Below are 20,755 nucleotides of genomic sequence, written 5' to 3'. Positions count from 1 at the left end.
CCAACTCACCATTCTTGCTGGAGGGTGAAAATAATGATAATACTGATGTCACTAATCAAGCATATTTTATGTCAGAATGTCAACAGTTACATCCATGAGTGAGTGTGTCACATCCTTATGAAGACTTTTACACTCTGACAATCCCTCACTGCCACCATACATGTTTTTAATTGCAAACTTGAAACACCACAAATTTCCTTTTTATTCATCTTCTCTTATCAAATTGTCCTTATGTACAACATTATGACATTACATTCATACACTAACAAAAATCATATATTATAATTTTATGTTCCAATAGTAAAACATTGTAAAATCTATCCTAATGTACATTTACTTAATATGTTTATTTCATAAGGCAAATCAAACTATCATAACTTGAATAACATTAACTAAAATAATATTGTATTATGTGTTTTAAGGTATATAATACATCATGTGGTTTTCTTGGACCTTCCATCCCTCTCCTGTTGCATCATCATGGTTGGTCCTCTTCATCCAGACCCACACTGACCTAAGAAAACAAACACAACAGTACAAAGACTCTCACTGGAATTAGTTCATGAACACCTTACTTCATTTCCATACTGTCAAAACCTAACAACACACTGTACAAGGGACTCTGAACAACAGACTTAACATAAGGAGGGACGTTTTCAAAACTGTGACGCAAAAAATGTGCTTACCTTCTTCAGGACTTCCAAGTTCAACTGTTTTCCAAAAAACCTTGGATGAAGTTCATGTTCTTCGCAAACTCTTTTCTTATCTAAGAGATATGATCAAAGCCAGACATCTTCCTATTTTAATCAAGCAATTCAGTTGTTTAAAATGATCAATATAAACTTGAGATCATATGAGAAGAGTGAAATGAGTGAGCATGACGTTGATTTCTGATGTGGGAGATGTAGGACTACTGTACCTGCTCCAACATCTGTTTCTTCACCACTGGGTCATTGAGGTCAGCTCCTGAGTTAGATTTCAAAGACATCCTTACAATGGTCTGCTTCATTCTCTTTTCTAGATGAGACATCCACACAAAGGAAATTCAGCTTATTTACAAAAAAATGTACCTTTTCTTTCAATGTCCTTTGAAGAATGTGAATTACTTTGGAACTTAGAATGGAACTATTATCCACATGAACACACATTTGCATTAATCCCTAGTGAGAGTGGCGAGAGAAAGTTGGCATCTGACAGTGGATTAGACAACACGAAGCATCGCTGTGTCCAGCATCTGACAGTAATTGTTAATGTGGCACCCTACTGGTGCTATAATGCCATCCCTGCACCTGTCTTACAGATATAAACCCCAATAAGATGGCAGTCTTGTGGCCTGTCCTGTCTAGTGGTAATGCCACAGCCTCTGGAACATGTAAGGTGTCATCGTAGATTTGAATCTGCCCTAGTGCCTTTTGATGCAACCTCTGTCTATCTTAACCGACTGTCATCCTCTCTGTTTATAAAACATATATACGTAAAATAAAAAAAGATTATAGTCTTACTTCCAGGTCAAAGGAACGATCTCTTCAGAGAGCAGTCTCTTGTCCAGTGAGGAGTGTTCAGTCTGTCCATGGCCCTTACAGGTCAGAGAGCAGCAGTTACTGCCACCCAGTTGAGGCTGATTGTCTGTGCTCAATATAACAATATCCGATTGATTTACACTAAAGCATTAAGGATATAGTATTGTTAGGTTGTAATTTTCAGAGTATAAACTCAACGGACACTATGAAAGCTAAACCAAGTTTATTCTTCCCAGAGGCTCAATACAGCTACATTATCCAACATATTCACACAAGCACTGCTATTTAACTATGCTGAGTCTCCTCCTACACATCTGAAAAGCCAATGCATCTCTGTTGCTAGACAGAACCTTAGTGATATGTTCGTCCTCACTTCATCTGGCCTCTGCCCAAACGTGCTCACTCCTACCCAACTCACAGATGTTATGGTGACTGGTACCAGACAGTGTCTCATCTCCTCCCATAGGATCCCTCCCATAGGATCCCTGATCCATTATGTCAGAAATAACATATTCTGACATAATGTAAATCTTACCCGCTCTTCCTCAGTGACATGAATAAGTATATTTCATATTCTCAGAACCAAACAGTATGTAAGCATAGGTCCACATGGGTCGACTGCTCAGACATCACCGAAGGACTCATCCAAGGACTGCTGGCTGAAGAGATCAGGGGCTGCACCTGGGAAACAGATTTGACTTTATGGTTTGGAGAGCAGTGTTGCATAAATATAGCCCATCAGTGCAATTGTATGTCAACATTACAGATGTCACAGACATCTCAGCTGTTTTCTGAGATACCAGGTTCATTGTCCCTGGCAGTTGAGATGGACTCCTTCAGTCCTGATGAAAATAATCATAAAGTCAATTTAGGCTAGAGATCACTGAACACCTCTCAAATAATAAGGTTATATTATGACCATTTTAATCACTCAATTCACTTTCTATGAAGAATGAAATTCCACACTGAACAAACTGTAAATGGATGTTTAATCAGAACAGAGACGAAAGGAAATACAAAATAACAATAATTACATTCTAACTAAATAGCGTTCTGAAACAGTACATATCACACAGGAGTTAAATAGTACATGTTCAGTTAATACCTTTTACTTTCCCTTTCTTTACTCTATTTTAAAACAATCAAAGTATTACAGTAAACTATAGGTCAAATAACAATGCTAATGAGTCAGTCTATTTAAGTGCAGTATCATTAAGTAATATCATGTAAAATATGACAATAAAAAGTCCTATTAATAGTAATAGTTATATTGGTGTAAAATATAATGAATTGAAATGCAGGTTCCTTCCAGACCATGAGTGTGGAAGTCTCTCTGGTAGATCAGTGTGGTGTCTGGCTGCAGACTGTCCATGCTGCCATGTAGAGCCCTCTAGCGGAGATCTTTTGAAACATAATATACAGGATTAGAGGACATTGATGTATCTTATACGTCCAGGCCTTGCCATTATGTTTTGGCTCATTCTAAAGACTATTACTAGTAGAGTGAGTCTAGACTGTAAACGGGAGGGAGTTAAAGGGAGGAAAGAGCAATGCAGATAGTAGCCAACTGTAGAGAGGGGGTTTCTGGGATATGGGTTGAGCCTTATTCAATAGGGAGGAATAATCAGAGCATTGCATAAAGTAATACATTGCATAGAGATGACATGACAGTCAAGACATCTCTATTCTGCAGTAAACCATGACAGTTCTATGTAATATTTGTCTATCTGCAGCATTTTGAATATCCCACCTCGCAGAACAAGCCCTAAAATAGGAGCTCCAAAGTTGAGCAATGTACCTTGACATATGAAGGGTAATTCCTGATGACAGGAAGCATCCAGCCACTTCAATTCTCCGTTACCAACCCGGACCATCTTACCACAATGGTAATTGATGGGGTTGAGGGGGAAGCAACTATGCCACTCGCTGTACTTCACCACCTTATCAACATCACCACTGGTCCACAGCCAGGGGGCGTTCCACTCAAAGATGGACCGCTCCAGACCAATCCACACCCCCCCACATGCCAGCTCCACATTGGCAATGAGCTGGGTCACGTCAGCATGCACAGTCTGGTTGGTGATGTGCACCAGGTTGGACTTGGAGCCACGGCTTCTGCAGAACTCCATGGCATTGATCCAGCTCTTGGACTTGTTGATGTAGTGCAGATAATCTGTATGGACAAAACAAACACATGAAATTGCAATTGTTAAAATTTAAGTTCATAAACAAAAAAACACACAGTGGTGAAGTACCTAAATAAAAATACTTGAAAGTACTACTGTCGTGGTAATTTCCTGTATTACCAAATGATGAGAGAGCAAACCACACACCAGTCAGTTATTTAAACTTCATCTTTAATCATATGAGCTTCATCATAGCCCTGTGACTCTCAGATCAATTCAGTGTCTATAAATGAATTCTCTGAGAGTGCTTACAAAACCCCCTCTCAACTCACATGACGAACCACAGATCTTAGGAACTTCACAAAGGGCCTTTTACTTGAAAGAGGAGTATCCCATAGCCAGATAGCATTAGCTATAAATTATCGTTCAGTTTGGTCTCTTAGACGAGGGTCTACTTCTCGTTCTTGGTACTTCATATTAGCAAAACATTACCTCATCCAATGGCATATATCAATTGTCAATTCTAGATACTCCCATCTCAAATATACCCTCTCCTGGGCAAGTTCACAGAGGGGAGTGAGCCTCTAGGTCATGTACTAGGTCAAGATTCAGGCAACATCAGAGGGGTAATACAATGGTTCCAGACACTGCCATACTCCTCCCCCCAATGGTAAAAGGAGGGAGTGACTGGAGTACAGACATGGTGGAGCCCTTCACATGGTTTAGGAATAGTTAGACACATTCAAATATGAAGACAATCCTGACCTCTCCCCTCTCTGGGCCCCAAGTGACTATCTCACATAAGAATATTATGAAAGTAAATAAAACATCTTATTTATCAATGCTACCAAACTAATTCTGATTCAGCTACGACACTACTTAAGTAATTTTTGTTGGGTATCTGTACATTAATTTACTATTATAGTTTTGACAACTTTTACTTCTCTACATTGCTAAAGAAAATGATGTATGTTTTACTCCTTACATTTTCCATTGACAACTATAAGTACTTGTTACAATTTGAATGCTTAGCTGGACAGAAATGGTCAAATTATCATCCCTGGTCATCCCTTCTGGATCTGATCTGGCAGACTCACTAAACACAAATGCTTCATTTGTAAATTAGTGTTGGAGTGTGCCCCTGACTAAAAAAACAACAAAACCTCTATAAGGAATTTGAAACGATATGTACTTTTACTTTTGATACTTATGTATATTCAGAACCAAGTAATTTTATACAAGAAGTATATTACTGCCGAAGTTTCACTTGAGGAATTTTCTATTAAGTATCTTTACTCTTAACCAATTGTCCTCTTACCTGATGACAAATGGGTACTTTTTACACCACTGAATACAAATAAACTCAAGCTCTTATCTGCCATTAAATGTACAACGACTGCCACTTGTGCACCTTTGTGCAGATTGGTAGAGAATGTAGCTCCATGTCTAACACTCACCAGGATGGAGTGGAGAAGACAGACAACAGGGAGAGGATGTGGGATCCCTGTCTGTGGAGGTGGGATTTGATGAACTCAGTTGTCCACTGGAAGTTGAGGTTGGTGGTGAGGTGGTGGACTGTCCATTAGTAGTGGTAGTTGGTGAGGTGCTGGACTGTTCATTAGTAGTGGTAGGTGGTGAGGTGGTGGACTGTCCATTAGTAGTGGTAGTTGGTGAGGTGGTGGGCTGTTCATTAGTAGTGGTAGTTGGTGAGGTGGTGGACTGTCCATTAGTAGTGGTAGGTGGTGAGGTGGTGGACTGTCCGCTAGTAGTTGTAGGTGGTGATGTGGTAGACTGTCCATTAATAGTGGTATTTGGTGAGGCGAGGGAATGTCCATTAGTAGTGGTAGGTGGTGAGGCGAGGGACTGTCCATTAGTAGTGGTAGTTGGTGAGCTGGTGGACTGTCCGTTAGTAATGGTAGTTGGTGAGGTGGTGGGCTGTTCATTAATAGTGGTAGGTGGTGAGGTGGTGGACTGTCCATTAGTAGTGGTAGTTGGTGAGGTGATGGGCTGTTCATTAGTAGTGGTAGTTGGTGAGGTGGTGGACTGTCCATTAGTAGTGGTAGGTGGTGAGGTGGTGGACTGTCCGCTAGTAGTTGTAGGTGGTGATGTGGTAGACTGTCCATTAATAGTGGTATTTGGTGAGGCGAGGGACTGTCCATTAGTAGTGGTAGGTGGTGAGGTGGTGGACTGTCCGCTAGTAGTTGTAGGTGGTGATGTGGTAGACTGTCCATTAGTAGTAGTAGGTGGTGAGGTGGTGGACTGTCCATTATTAGTTGTAGTTGGTGGTGAAGCGGTGGACTGTCCACTAGTAGTGGTAGTTGGTGAGGTGGTGGGCTGTCCATTAGTAGTGGTAGTTGGTGAGGTGGTGGGCTGTCCACTAGTAGTGGTAGTTGGTGAGGTGGTGGACTGTCCGCTAGTAGTTGTAGGTGGTGATGTGGTAGACTGTCCATTAATAGTGGTACTTGGTGAGGCGAGGGACTGTCCATTAGTAGTGGTAGTTGGTGAGCTGGTGGACTGTCCGTTAGTAATGGTAGTTGGTGAGGTGGTGGGCTGTTCATTAGTAGTGGTAGGTGGTGAGGTGGTGGACTGTCCATTAGTAGTGGTAGTTGGTGAGGTGGTGGGCTGTTCATTAGTAGTGGTAGTTGGTGAGGTGGTGGACTGTCCATTAGTAGTGGTAGGTGGTGAGGTGGTGGACTGTCCGCTAGTAGTTGTAGGTGGTGATGTGGTAGACTGTCCATTAGTAGTAGTAGGTGGTGAGGTGGTGGACTGTCCATTAGAAGTGCTAGTCGGTGAGGTGGTGGACTGTCCATTAGTAGTGGTAGGTGGTGAGGTGGTGGACTGTCCGCTAGTAGTTGTAGATGGTGATGTGGTAGACTGTCCATTAATAGTGGTATTTGGTGAGGCGAGGGACTGTCCACTAGTAGTGGTAGTTGGTGAGCTGGTGGACTGTCCGTTAGTAATGGTAGTTGGTGAGGTGGTGGGCTGTCCATTAGTAGTGGTAGTTGGTGAGGTGGTGGGCTGTTCATTAGTAGTGGTAGGTGGTGAGGTGGTGGACTGTCCATTAGTAGTGGTAGTTGGTGAGGTGGTAGACTGTACATTAGTAGTGGTAGGTGGTGAGGTGGTGGACTGTACATTAGTAGTGGTAGTTGGTGAGGTGGTGGACTGTCCATTAGTAGTGGTAGTTGGTGAGGTGGGGGACTGTCCATTAGTAGTGGTAGTTGGTGAGGTGGTGGACTGTCCATTAAAAGTGGTAGTTGGTAAGGTGGTGGACTGTCCCTGAGAATTGGTAGTTGGTGAGATGTTGGGCTGTTCATTAGTAGTGGTAGGTGGTGAGGTGGTGGACTGTCCGCTAGTAGTTGTAGGTGGTGATGTGGTAGACTGTCCATTAATAGTGGTATTTGGTGAGGCGAGGGACTGTCCATTAGTAGTGGTAGGTGGTGAGGTGGTGGACTGTCCGCTAGTAGTTGTAGGTGGTGATGTGGTAGACTGTCCATTAGTAGTAGTAGGTGGTGAGGTGGTGGACTGTCCATTATTAGTTGTAGTTGGTGGTGAAGCGGTGGACTGTCCACTAGTAGTGGTAGTTGGTGAGGTGGTGGGCTGTCCATTAGTAGTGGTAGTTGGTGAGGTGGTGGGCTGTCCATTAGTAGTGGTAGTTGGTGAGGTGGTGGACTGTCCGCTAGTAGTTGTAGGTGGTGATGTGGTAGACTGTCCATAAATAGTGGTATTTGGTGAGGCGAGGGACTGTCCATTAGTAGTGGTAGTTGGTGAGCTGGTGGACTGTCCGTTAGTAATGGTAGTTGGTGAGGTGGTGGGCTGTTCATTAGTAGTGGTAGTTGGTGAGCTGGTGGACTTTCCGTTAGTAATGGTAGTTGGTGAGGTGGTGGGCTGTTCATTAGTAGTGGTAGGTGGTGAGGTGGTGGACTGTCCATTAGTAGTGGTAGTTGGTGAGGTGGTGGGCTGTTCATTAGTAGTGGTAGTTGGTGAGGTGGTGGACTGTCCATTAGTAGTGGTAGGTGGTGAGGTGGTGGACTGTCCGCTAGTAGTTGTAGGTGGTGATGTGGTAGACTGTCCATTAGTAGTAGTAGGTGGTGAGGTGGTGGACTGTCCATTAGAAGTGCTAGTCGGTGAGGTGGTGGACTGTCCATTAGTAGTGGTAGGTGGTGAGGTGGTGGACTGTCCGCTAGTAGTTGTAGATGGTGATGTGGTAGACTGTCCATTAATAGTGGTATTTGGTGAGGCGAGGGACTGTCCACTAGTAGTGGTAGTTGGTGAGCTGGTGGACTGTCCGTTAGTAATGGTAGTTGGTGAGGTGGTGGGCTGTCCATTAGTAGTGGTAGTTGGTGAGGTGGTGGACTGTACATTAGTAGTGGTAGGTGGTGAGGTGGTGGACTGTACATTAGTAGTGGTAGTTGGTGAGGTGGTGGACTGTCCATTAGTAGTGGTAGTTGGTGAGGTGGGGGACTGTCCATTAGTAGTGGTATTTGGTGAGGTGGTGGACTGTCCATTAAAAGTGGTAGTTGGTAAGGTGGTGGACTGTCCCTGAGAATTGGTAGTTGGTGAGATGTTGGGCTGTTCATTAGTAGTGGTAGGTGGTGAGGTGGTGGACTGTCCATTATTAGTTGTAGTTGGTGGTGAAGCGGTGGACTGTCCACTAGTAGTGGTAGTTGGTGAGGTGGTGGGCTGTCCATTAGTAGTGGTAGTTGGTGAGGTGGTGGGCTGTCCATTAGTAGTGGTAGTTGGTGAGGTGGTGGACTGTCCGCTAGTAGTTGTAGGTGGTGATGTGGTAGACTGTCCATTAATAGTGGTATTTGGTGAGGCGAGGGACTGTCCATTAGTAGTGGTAGTTGGTGAGCTGGTGGACTGTCCGTCAGTAATGGTAGTTGGTGAGGTGGTGGGCTGTTCATTAGTAGTGGTAGTTGGTGAGCTGGTGGACTTTCCGTTAGTAATGGTAGTTGGTGAGGTGGTGGGCTGTTCATTAGTAGTGGTAGGTGGTGAGGTGGTGGACTGTCCATTAGTAGTGGTAGTTGGTGAGGTGGTGGGCTGTTCATTAGTAGTGGTAGTTGGTGAGGTGGTGGACTGTCCATTAGTAGTGGTAGGTGGTGAGGTGGTGGACTGTCCGCTAGTAGTTGTAGGTGGTAATGTGGTAGACTGTTCATTAGTAGTAGTAGGTGGTGAGGTGGTGGACTGTCCATTAGAAGTGCTAGTCGGTGAGCTGGTGGACTGTCCATTAGTAATGGTAGTTGGTGAGGTGGTGGACTGTCCCTTAGTAGTGGTAGGTGGTGAGGTGGTGGGCTGTTCATTAGTAGTGGTAGTTGGTGAGGTGGTGGGCTGTCCATTAGTAGTGGTAGTTGGTGAGGTGGTGGGCTGTTCATTAGTAGTGGTAGGTGGTGAGGTGGTGGACTGTCCATTAGTAGTGGTAGGTGGTGAGGTGGTGGACTGTCCATTAGTAGTGGTAGTTGGTGAGGTGGTGGACTGTACATTAGTAGTGGTAGGTGGTGAGGTGGTGGACTGTACATTAGTAGTGGTAGTTGGTGAGGTGGTGGACTGTCCCTTAGTAGTGGTAGTTGGTGAGGTGGGGGACTGTCCATTAGTAGTGGTAGTTGGTGAGGTGGTGGACTGTCCATTAAAAGTGGTATTTGGTGAGGCGAGGGACTGTCCACTAGTAGTGGTAGTTGGTGAGCTGGTGGACTGTCCGTTAGTAATGGTAGTTGGTGAGGTGGTGGGCTGTCCATTAGTAGTGGTATTTGGTGAGGTGGTGGGCTGTTCATTAGCAGTGGTAGGTGGTGAGGTGGTGGACTGTCCATTAGTAGTGGTAGGTGGTGAGGTGGTGGACTGTCCATTAGTAGTGGTAGTTGGTGAGGTGGTGGACTGTACATTAGTAGTGGTAGGTGGTGAGGTGGTGGACTGTCCCTGAGAATTGGTAGTTGGTGAGATGTTGGGCTGTTCATTAGTAGTGGTAGGTGGTGAGGTGGTGGACTGTCCGCTAGTAGTTGTAGGTGGTGATGTGGTAGACTGTCCATTAATAGTGGTATTTGGTGAGGCGAGGGACTGTCCATTAGTAGTGGTAGGTGGTGAGGTGTTGGACTGTCCGCTAGTAGTTGTAGGTGGTGATGTGGTAGACTGTCCATTAGTAGTAGTAGGTGGTGAGGTGGTGGACTGTCCATTATTAGTTGTAGTTGGTGGTGAAGCGGTGGACTGTCCACTAGTAGTGGTAGTTGGTGAGGTGGTGGGCTGTCCATTAGTAGTGGTAGTTGGTGAGGTGGTGGACTCTCCGCTAGTAGTTGTAGGTGGTGATGTGGTAGACTGTCCATTAATAGTGGTATTTGGTGAGGCGAGGGACTGTCCATTAGTAGTGGTAGTTGGTGAGCTGGTGGACTGTCCGTTAGTAATGGTAGTTGGTGAGGTGGTGGGCTGTCCATTAGTAGTGGTAGTTGGTGAGGTGGTGGGCTGTTCATTAGTAGTGGTAGGTGGTGAGGTGGTGGACTGTCCATTAGTAGTGGTAGGTGGTGAGGTGGTGGACTGTCCATTAATAGTGGTATTTGGTGAGGCGAGGGACTGTCCACTAGTAGTGGTAGTTGGTGAGCTGGTGGACTGTCCATTAGTAATGGTAGTTGGTGAGGTGGTGGACTGTCCCTTAGTAGTGGTAGGTGGTGAGGTGGTGGGCTGTTCATTAGTAGTGGTAGTTGGTGAGGTGGTGTGCTGTCCATTAGTAGTGGTAGTTGGTGAGGTGGTGGGCTGTTCATTAGTAGTGGTAGGTGGTGAGGTGGTGGACTGTCCATTAGTAGTGGTAGGTGGTGAGGTGGTGGACTGTCCATTAGTAGTGGTAGTTGGTGAGGTGGTGGACTGTACATTAGTAGTGGTAGGTGGTGAAGTGGTGGACTGTCCATTAGTAGTGGTAGTTGGTGAGGTGGGGGACTGTCCATTAGTAGTGGTAGTTGGTGAGGTGGTGGACTGTACATTAGTAGTGGTAGGTGGTGAGGTGGTGGACTGTACATTAGTAGTGGTAGGTGGTGAGGTGGTGGACTGTCCATTAGTAGTGGTAGTTGGTGAGGTGGTGGACTGTACATTAGTAGTGGTAGGTGGTGAGGTGGTGGACTGTCCCTGAGAATTGGTAGTTGGTGAGATGTTGGGCTGTTCATTAGTAGTGGTAGGTGGTGAGGTGGTGGACTGTCCGCTAGTAGTTGTAGGTGGTGATGTGGTAGACTGTCCATTAATAGTGGTATTTGGTGAGGCGAGGGACTGTCCATTAGTAGTGGTAGGTGGTGAGGTGTTGGACTGTCCGCTAGTAGTTGTAGGTGGTGATGTGGTAGACTGTCCATTAGTAGTAGTAGGTGGTGAGGTGGTGGACTGTCCATTATTAGTTGTAGTTGGTGGTGAAGCGGTGGACTGTCCACTAGTAGTGGTAGTTGGTGAGGTGGTGGGCTGTCCATTAGTAGTGGTAGTTGGTGAGGTGGTGGACTCTCCGCTAGTAGTTGTAGGTGGTGATGTGGTAGACTGTCCATTAATAGTGGTATTTGGTGAGGCGAGGGACTGTCCATTAGTAGTGGTAGTTGGTGAGCTGGTGGACTGTCCGTTAGTAATGGTAGTTGGTGAGGTGGTGGGCTGTCCATTAGTAGTGGTAGTTGGTGAGGTGGTGGGCTGTTCATTAGTAGTGGTAGGTGGTGAGGTGGTGGACTGTCCATTAGTAGTGGTAGGTGGTGAGGTGGTGGACTGTCCATTAATAGTGGTATTTGGTGAGGCGAGGGACTGTCCACTAGTAGTGGTAGTTGGTGAGCTGGTGGACTGTCCATTAGTAATGGTAGTTGGTGAGGTGGTGGACTGTCCCTTAGTAGTGGTAGGTGGTGAGGTGGTGGGCTGTTCATTAGTAGTGGTAGTTGGTGAGGTGGTGTGCTGTCCATTAGTAGTGGTAGTTGGTGAGGTGGTGGGCTGTTCATTAGTAGTGGTAGGTGGTGAGGTGGTGGACTGTCCATTAGTAGTGGTAGGTGGTGAGGTGGTGGACTGTCCATTAGTAGTGGTAGTTGGTGAGGTGGTGGACTGTACATTAGTAGTGGTAGGTGGTGAAGTGGTGGACTGTCCATTAGTAGTGGTAGTTGGTGAGGTGGGGGACTGTCCATTAGTAGTGGTAGTTGGTGAGGTGGTGGACTGTACATTAGTAGTGGTAGGTGGTGAGGTGGTGGACTGTACATTAGTAGTGGTAGTTGGTGAGGTGGTGGACTGTCCATTAGTAGTGGTAGTTGGTGAGGTGGGGGACTGTCCATTAGTAGTGGTAGTTGGTGAGGTGGTGGACTGTCCATTAAAAGTGGTATTTGGTGAGGCGAGGGACTGTCCACTAGTAGTGGTAGTTGGTGAGCTGGTGGACTGTCCGTTAGTAATGGTATTTGGTGAGGTGGTGGGCTGTTCATTAGTAGTGGTAGGTGGTGAGGTGGTGGACTGTCCATTAGTAGTGGTAGGTGGTGAGGTGGTGGACTGTCCATTAGTAGTGGTAGTTGGTGAGGTGGTGGACTGTACATTAGTAGTGGTAGGTGGTGAGGTGGTGGACTGTCCCTGAGAATTGGTAGTTGGTGAGATGTTGGGCTGTTCATTAGTAGTGGTAGGTGGTGAGGTGGTGGACTGTCCGCTAGTAGTTGTAGGTGGTGATGTGGTAGACTGTCCATTAATAGTGGTATTTGGTGAGGCGAGGGACTGTCCATTAGTAGTGGTAGGTGGTGAGGTGTTGGACTGTCCGCTAGTAGTTGTAGGTGGTGATGTGGTAGACTGTCCATTAGTAGTAGTAGGTGGTGAGGTGGTGGACTGTCCATTATTAGTTGTAGTTGGTGGTGAAGCGGTGGACTGTCCACTAGTAGTGGTAGTTGGTGAGGTGGTGGGCTGTCCATTAGTAGTGGTAGTTGGTGAGGTGGTGGGCTGTCCATTAGTAGTGGTAGTTGGTAAGGTGGTGGACTCTCCGCTAGTAGTTGTAGGTGGTGATGTGGTAGACTGTCCATTAATAGTGGTATTTGGTGAGGCGAGGGACTGTCCATTAGTAGTGGTAGTTGGTGAGCTGGTGGACTGTCCGTTAGTAATGGTAGTTGGTGAGGTGGTGGGCTGTCCATTAGTAGTGGTAGTTGGTGAGGTGGTGGGCTGTTCATTAGTAGTGGTAGGTGGTGAGGTGGTGGACTGTCCATTAGTAGTGGTAGGTGGTGAGGTGGTGGACTGTCCATTAATAGTGGTATTTGGTGAGGCGAGGGACTGTCCACTAGTAGTGGTAGTTGGTGAGCTGGTGGACTGTCCATTAGTAATGGTAGTTGGTGAGGTGGTGGACTGTCCCTTAGTAGTGGTAGGTGGTGAGGTGGTGGGCTGTTCATTAGTAGTGGTAGTTGGTGAGGTGGTGTGCTGTCCATTAGTAGTGGTAGTTGGTGAGGTGGTGGGCTGTTCATTAGTAGTGGTAGGTGGTGAGGTGGTGGACTGTCCATTAGTAGTGGTAGGTGGTGAGGTGGTGGACTGTCCATTAGTAGTGGTAGTTGGTGAGGTGGTGGACTGTACATTAGTAGTGGTAGGTGGTGAGGTGGTGGACTGTCCATTAGTAGTGGTAGTTGGTGAGGTGGGGGACTGTCCATTAGTAGTGGTAGTTGTTGAGGTGGTGGACTGTCCATTAAAAGTGGTAGTTGGTAAGGTGGTGGACTGTCCCTGAGAATTGGTAGTTGGTGAGATGTTGGGCTGTTCATTAGTAGTGGTAGGTGGTGAGGTGGTGGACTGTCCATTAGTAGTGGTAGTTGGTGAGGTGGTGGACTGTCCCTGAGAATTGGTAGTTGGTGAGATGTTGGGCTGTTCATTAGTAGTGGTAGGTGGTGAGGTGGTGGACTGTCCATTAGAAATGGTAGTTGGTGAGGTGGTGGGCTGTTCATTAGTAGTGGTAGTTGGTGAGGTGGTGGAATGTCCATTAGTAGTGGTAGTTGGTGAGGTGGTGGGCTGTCCATTAGTAGTGGTAGTTGGTGAGGTGGTGGGCTGTCCATTACCAGTGGTTGTTGGTGAGGTGGTGGACTGTCCAGTAGTAGTGGTAGTTGGTGAGGTGGTGGACTGTGCATTAGTAGTGGTAGGTGGTGATGTTGTGTTATGCCTATAAATAGTGGTAGTTGGTGAGGTGGTGGACTGTTCATTAGTAGTTGTAGTTGGTGAGGTGGTGGACTGTCCATTAGTAGTTGTAGTTGGTGAGGTGGTGGACTGTCCATTAGTAGTGGTAGTTGGTGAGGTGGTGGACTGTCCATTAGTAGTTGTAGTTGGTGAGGTGGTGGACTGTGCATTAGTAGTGGTAGGTGGTGATGTTGTGTTATGCCTATAAATAGTGGTAGTTGGTGAGGTGGTGGACTGTCCATTAGTAGTTGTAGTTGGTGAGGTGGTGGACTGTCCATTAGTAGTTGTAGTTGGTGAGGTGGTGGACTGTCCATTAGTAGTGGTAGTTGGTGAGGTGGTGGACTGTCCATTAGTAGTGGTAGTTGGTGAGGTGGAGAACTGTCCATTAGTAGTTGTAGTTGGTGAGGTGGTGGACTGTGCATTAGTAGTGGTAGGTGGTGATGTTGTGTTATGCCTATAAATAGTGGTAGTTGGTGAGGTGGTGGACTGTCCATTAGTAGTTGTTGTTGGTGAGGTGGTGGACTGTCCATTAGTAGTGGTAGTTGGTGAGGTGGTGGACTGTCCAGTAGTAGTGGTAGTTGGTGAGGTGGTGGACTGTGCATTAGTAGTGGTAGGTGGTGATGTTGTGTTATGCCTATAAATAGTGGTAGTTGGTGAGGTGGTGGACTGTCCATTAGTAGTTGTTGTTGGTGAGGTGGTGGACTGTCCATTAGTAGTGGTAGTTGGTGAGGTGGTGGACTGTCCATTAGTAGTGGTAGTTGGTGAGGTGGTGGACTGTCCATTAGTAGTGGTAGTTGGTGAGGTGGTGGACTGTCCATTAGTAGTGGTAGTTGGTGAGGTGGTGGACTGTCCATTAGTAGTGGTAGTTGGTGAGGTGGTGGACTGTCCATTAGTAGTTGTTGTTGGTGAGGTGGTGGACTGTCCATTAGTAGTTGTAGTTGGTGAGGTGGTGGACTGTCCATTAGTAGTGGTAGGTGGTGAGGTGGTGGACTGTCCATTAGTAGTGGTAGTTGGTGAGGTGGTGGACTGTCCATTAGTAGTAGTAGGTAGTAAAGTGGTAGGTGTTGTGGTGGACATCTTGATAGAGGGAGGACCAGTTGAAGTTGGGCTGGTGGTTTCAGGGGTCACAGGAGTGGTCAAATCCCCAGTGGTGTTAAGTGGACGTTCATCTGTCAAAAATAAGTAGAATACATGCAAATTACTGCCTGTTTCCGGTCGTGTGTATCAGTGATACTGAAATATTGTAATCCTAATTGTAATATTTTTTTATTATTTGGGAGATTCTATACATCCTAGTCATAGATGATATAACCTAGTCATTGATGATATCAACACTAGTTTTATAACACTCTCACGATGTTCAACTTACCCCCATAGCACAGGAATTGACTTTGAGTAGAACAATTTTCTGGTGTCCATTTTCTGTCATTTTCTGAGTTCAGCTTTACACAGTTTCCGTCTCCCAAACGCATTGGATTGTCCCATTTCTGAAATGGATCCCCACTGGACCAATTCCATGTGTTGTTCTCATGCTTTAATCCAATCCAGGTGATCCCTTTATTCAACTCATCAAAGGCATCCTGCTCTTTCTGGTTACAGATACTCGCCAGTTCTCCTTGTTGATCTTTGCAGTCTTTCACAGCCTCCTCCTGGTTCTTTGGTTCGGTTATCAGCTTATACACCTTCTCTGTTACTCCATTGACATGACGAACTTATAGGAGGAAAGGTGAAAAGTAATTTATCAGATTTCATAAAACAGTTAATAAGAAAAATATCCAGGAAGTCAATTACAGGGGATATTTTGAGATCTGACATCCAGTGATTTGAAATGGAAACAATAACGGTTTTAGAGACATAAAGGGAGAGCCCATACCGTATTGACACATGTAGGGTAATGAGGTGCTACACAACTGTTGTCGAAACCGAGAAGAAACTGAAACGGCACAATGAATGTTGAGCACGCTGCCAAAACCACCATCCCAGTTTAAGAACATCAAGTCCTCCCCATCAGACCAACTCCACTTTTTAGTTTGAACAGGCCCATTTCCATTAAGGCCAATCCACACATCACCACTAAAATGACTCAGAGTGGATTGAATTGCCTTCCAATCCTCTTCTGTGTGTATGATGGACAGGTTTGTGTAGTGTTGTCTGCAGTACTCTTGTGCTTCAGTCCAGTTTTTCCACTTAAGGACAAGGCTGTACTTTTTGGCTGAGTAGGTGACTGTTTTAAATATAGGAAAATGATTATCAGACTGCTTGTTGTGTTGAGTGACAAACATTATGTTTAGCTTCCACTATCTATTCTGAAATATAGGCAACACATACTGTGTGATAGCAGAGTAACATTTAATTGATGAAAGCAACAGATGCCATGTCTGGGGCATGGAGAAATTAATACATTTGCGAACTCCTTCCAAAATCTGTCAGTTATTATGAATATGTATGTGTTTAGAAAAATGTAATAAATACATAGGGTGGAGACAACTTTCTACTGTGTATTCTTCAGGCACTAGAATAAAGACTCAAATCACACATCGTTGGTAGGTAGTTTAAAGTTTCTCTCAGAGCGCTGTGGTGCTTGCTTGATGATGTACAGTACCTTAAATTACACCTTCAACAGATGTAATGTATACAGAAACAGTGTAACAGAGTTTGGTATCAATGGCACTACCCTGTTTATTAGGACCTATTAACAATCTCTGCTCATTAGGTACCGTATACTATATGAATCTAGTACATGTCTGTAGTCACCTGTACCACTGCAGTTTTTCAGGGAATAGCCCGAGGTTGCATTTTGGAGGCGCTGTATTGTAATTCTTGAGTTCAACAGATCACCAGTTGAGGCCTTCAAGGAACATTTGTTTCTGAGGAATAAATATCACAAAATGTGGTAGTAGTTGCAAAGACGACTTGAGCTGAACTAAAAAGTATATGGCTGTCCTAATTTGCCCAATCACAAAGGGGAAAATCTTTGAGCATGTACCTCATTTCTGTCTCCTTCCAACTGAATGTGAAGTACTGGCACTTGTGAATATTGGTGCATTCCTGTCTGCACTGACTTGCATTTTGGATTGTGATTGGCTGATTCTCAATATCGTTGCCCAGAAATTCCAATCCATCCAGTAGATCCCTGTTGCAACCTGTGTGACCTGGAAATATTTCACGACACAGACCGCCAGGAAGGGACAGGATAAAGCACGACTAGGCACCAGCAAAATGACATTACCAGCAGTTCTGACTTTGTTAGGGAAAGAGCACAATAGTGATGCATAAATGCAACATTCATACATAGAGATGAAGACACAAATCATTGACTTTCACCTTTTTGATGGAAGTGGTAGGTGTGCTCAAACATTCAATACATACACAACATGTTAGGATTCAGGAACAGACAGCATTGACCATGAAGAGTTTTGGCTTGTGCACCTCACAATACACACAAGCTGATCAACCCTTCATGTTCCTTCCTACTTTATGGTGACATGTGCACTGAACAAAATCCATTGACAACCAGTAGTATGAAGTGCAACACATACCTTTCACTACCCTCAGGCTGTAGAAATCTGAAGGTTTATTTAACACTGTAGAGATCGCTTCTCTGCAACAGTAGTTCCCACTGTCTGCAGGCTGAAGGTTTAAAATGGTGAAGTTCACCATCTCAACTCCAGTTATACATCTGTATTTGTTTTCTTGTGTGATGGTAGGTATTGTTGTCACAGCTATGGGATTACAACAGGACCACCATTTGCATGGACTGGTTTCACTCAAGGTTGTATAAAGTATGTGATTCTCCTCACTGGGAAATCTGCAGACAAGGGTCACAGAGGTTCCCTCCAGTACTGATATCTCAGTCCCAAACACTGGTGAGAACCTGGCTGCTGTGGGGATAAATGTCACATCAGTTATTTTTGGGACTGTCAATCTCTTTTTCTGTTTAGATTGTGACACCGACATCAACCTTATGACTTACAGTGCCTTGCGAAAGTATTCGGCCCCCTTGAACTTTGCGACCTTTTGCCATATTTCAGGCTTCAAACATAAAGATATAAAACTGTATTATTTTGTGAAGAATCAACAACAAGTGGGACACAATCATGAAGTGGAACGACATTTATTGGATATTTCAAACTTTTTTAACAAATCAAAAACTGAAAAATTGGGCGTGCAAAATTATTCAGCCCCTTTACTTTCAGGGCAGCAAACTCTCTCCAGAAGTTCAGTGAGGATCTCTGAATGATCCAATGTTGACCTAAATGACTAATGATGATAAATACAATCCACCTGTGTGTAATCAAGTCTCCGTATAAATGCACCTGCACTGTGATAGTCTCAGAGGTCCGTTAAAAGCGCAGAGAGCATCATGAAGAACAAGGAACACACCAGGCAGGTCCGAGATACTGTTGTGAAGAAGTTTAAAGCCGGATTTGGATACAAAAAGATTTCCCAAGCTTTAAACATCCCAAGGAGCAATGTGCAAGCGATAATATTGAAATGGAAGGAGTATCAGACCACTGCAAATCTACCAAGACCTGGCCGTCCCTCTAAACTTTCAGCTCATACAAGGAAAAGACTGATCAGAGATGCAGCCAAGAGGCCCATGATCACAGAGATCTACAGCTGAGGTGGGAGACTCTGTCCATAGGACAACAATCAGTCGTATATTGCACAAATCTGGCCTTTATGGAAGAGTGGCAAGAAGAAAGCAATTTCTTAAAGATATCCATAAAAAGTGTTGTTTAAAGTTTGCCACAAGCCACCTGGGAGACACACCAAACACGTGGAAGAAGGTGCTCTGGTCAGATGAAACCAAAATTGAACTTTTTGGCAACAATGCAAAACGTTATGTTTGGCGTAAAAGCAACACAGCTCATCACCCTGAACACACCATCCCCACTGTCAAACATGGTGGTGGCAGCATCATGGTTTGGGCCTGCTTTTCTTCAGCAGGGACAGCGAAGATGGTTAAAATTGATGGGAAGATGGATGGAGCCAAATACAGGACCATTCTGGAAGAAAACCTGATGGACTCTGCAAAAGACCTGAGACTGGGACGGAGATTTGTCTTCCAACAAGACAATGATCCAAAACATAAAGCAAAATCTACAATGGAATGGTTCAAAAATAAACATATCCAGGTGTTAGAATGGCCAAGTCAAAGTCCAGACCTGAATCCAATCGAGAATCTGTGGAAAGAACTGAAAACTGCTGTTCACAAATGCTCTCCATCCAACCTCACTGAGCTCGAGCTGTTTTGCAAGGAGGAATGGGAAAAAATGTCAGTCTCTCGATGTGCAAAACTGATAGAGACATACCCCAAGCGACTTACAGCTGTAATCGCAGCAAAAGGTGGCGCTACAAAGGGGGCTGAATAATTTTGCACGCCCAATTCTTCAGGTTTGGATTTGTTAAAAAAGTTTGAAATATCCAATAAATGTCGTTCCACTTCATGATTGTGTCCCACTTGTTGTTGATTCTTCACAAAAAAATACAGTTTTATATATTTATGTTTGAAGCCTGAAATGTGGCAAAAGGTCGCAAAGTTCAAGGGGGCCGAATACTTTCGCAAGGCACTGTATATTTCAGTTCAGTGATTATGAAGTTGGAATACAACTGTGTCCACTCAAGGAGAGAGTTCTGTAAATGTCCTAAATGTTGGTTAAACTGAGACTCATTAGAGAAGTCATAGCAGGTTGGTTGGTAATACCAAGAGAGGAATATTCATCCCATCTGATCTCTTACCCAGTAGCAGGAGTAGAAGTACTGGCTGTATCATGGCCACTGTGAAGAGATTACATGGTTCAAAGCTAGAAGCCATAATTGAAACAAGAACTAAGTGTCCACCCCACCTCTGTTTTGGTTAAAAGCTGAGGTATGGGCGTGGATACTGCAACCACTCAAATTCATAGACAGAGTTATGGATGCAAGGACTGACCATCCGTGATATAACAATTATATTTTTAACCACGTTTTATGGCTATACAGTGTTTGTTTACATTTACATTGTTAACAAACAGAGTAAAGCATGCTTATATTATGGGTTCTGATGGGGGAAAACAGTTGAACTAAGCTCATAAGTTGTATTCTTCAGGAATCAATGGATATACAGTGCCTTTAGAAAGTTTTTACACATTTTGTTGTTACAGCCTGAATTTAAAATGTGTTCGTTTTTTGTCACTAGCCTACACACACACACACACACACACACACACACACACACACACACACACACACACACACTACCCCATAATGTAAGTGGTTATTTTTTATTTTTACAAATTAAGCTGACATTTCTTGAGTCAATAAGTATTCAACCCTGTCGTTAGGGCAAGCTTAAATAAGTTCAATAGTAAAAATGTGCTTAATAGGTTGCATGGACTGTGTGCAATTATATAGTGTTTAACATGATCTTTGAATGACTACATCATCTCTGTACCACACATACTCAATTATCTGTAAGGTCCCTCAGTCGAACAGTGAATTTCAAACAGATTCAACCACAAAGACCTGGGAGGTTTCCCAGTGCCCTGCAAAGAAAGGCACCTATTGGTAGATGGGTACACATTTTTAAAGCAGACATTATAACAGTTAGTTTTCTCCTATCACAGCCATTAAACTCTAAGGATGGACCAACATTGTAGTTACTCCACAATACTGACCTAATTAATTGACAGAGTGAAAGGGAAACAGAATAACAGAATAAAAATAATCCAAAACATGCATCCTGTTTGCAACGAGGTACTGAAGTAATACTGCAAAAAAATACAAATCCTGAATTCAAAGTGTTATGGTTGGGGCAAATCTAATACACCACGTTATTGAGTACCACTCTCCATATTTTCAAGCATAGTGCTGGCTGCATCATGTTATGGGTATGCTTGTAATCGTTAAGGACTGGGAGTTTTCAAGGATAAAAAATAAACAGAATAGGCAAAATCCTAGAGGAAAACCTGGTTCAGTCTGCTTTCCAGCAGACACTGGGAGATGCATTCACCTTTCTTC

The 20,755-nt window shown here is 44.4% G+C and overlaps 2 protein-coding genes across 2 annotated transcripts; both read right to left on the bottom strand.

Annotated features, from left to right (window-relative positions):
* Positions 1-2,784: 2,784 nt before the first annotated feature.
* On the bottom strand, positions 2,785-5,282 carry LOC139393341 (alpha-N-acetylgalactosamine-specific lectin-like). Its single transcript, XM_071141975.1, has 3 exons — positions 5,104-5,282; positions 3,319-3,693; positions 2,785-2,921 (listed from the first exon to the last, which is right to left on the bottom strand). Exons 2-3 carry the CDS (start codon positions 3,647-3,649, stop codon positions 2,911-2,913), a joined length of 342 nt encoding a protein of 113 aa, XP_070998076.1. The 5' UTR covers positions 3,650-3,693; positions 5,104-5,282; the 3' UTR covers positions 2,785-2,910.
* Positions 5,100-19,571, bottom strand: LOC139392528 (mucin-2-like). The gene is made up of 17 exons (XM_071140576.1): positions 19,496-19,571; positions 17,293-17,634; positions 16,740-16,905; positions 16,508-16,620; positions 15,627-15,977; positions 15,123-15,464; positions 14,829-14,922; positions 13,639-13,699; positions 12,337-13,186; positions 10,894-12,276; positions 10,496-10,743; positions 10,361-10,453; positions 9,228-10,237; positions 7,540-8,765; positions 7,069-7,335; positions 5,367-7,008; positions 5,100-5,154 (listed from the first exon to the last, which is right to left on the bottom strand). Exons 1-17 carry the CDS (start codon positions 19,569-19,571, stop codon positions 5,100-5,102), a joined length of 8,319 nt encoding a protein of 2,772 aa, XP_070996677.1.
* Between the last annotated feature and the right edge of the window lie 1,184 nt (positions 19,572-20,755).

This window comes from Oncorhynchus clarkii, chromosome 33 (assembly GCF_045791955.1).
Source record: "Oncorhynchus clarkii lewisi isolate Uvic-CL-2024 chromosome 33, UVic_Ocla_1.0, whole genome shotgun sequence".
NCBI lineage: Eukaryota > Metazoa > Chordata > Actinopteri > Salmoniformes > Salmonidae > Oncorhynchus > Oncorhynchus clarkii.
The sequence above is the reverse complement of the archived record's forward strand: the minus strand, read 5'-3'. Positions and strand labels throughout refer to the sequence as shown.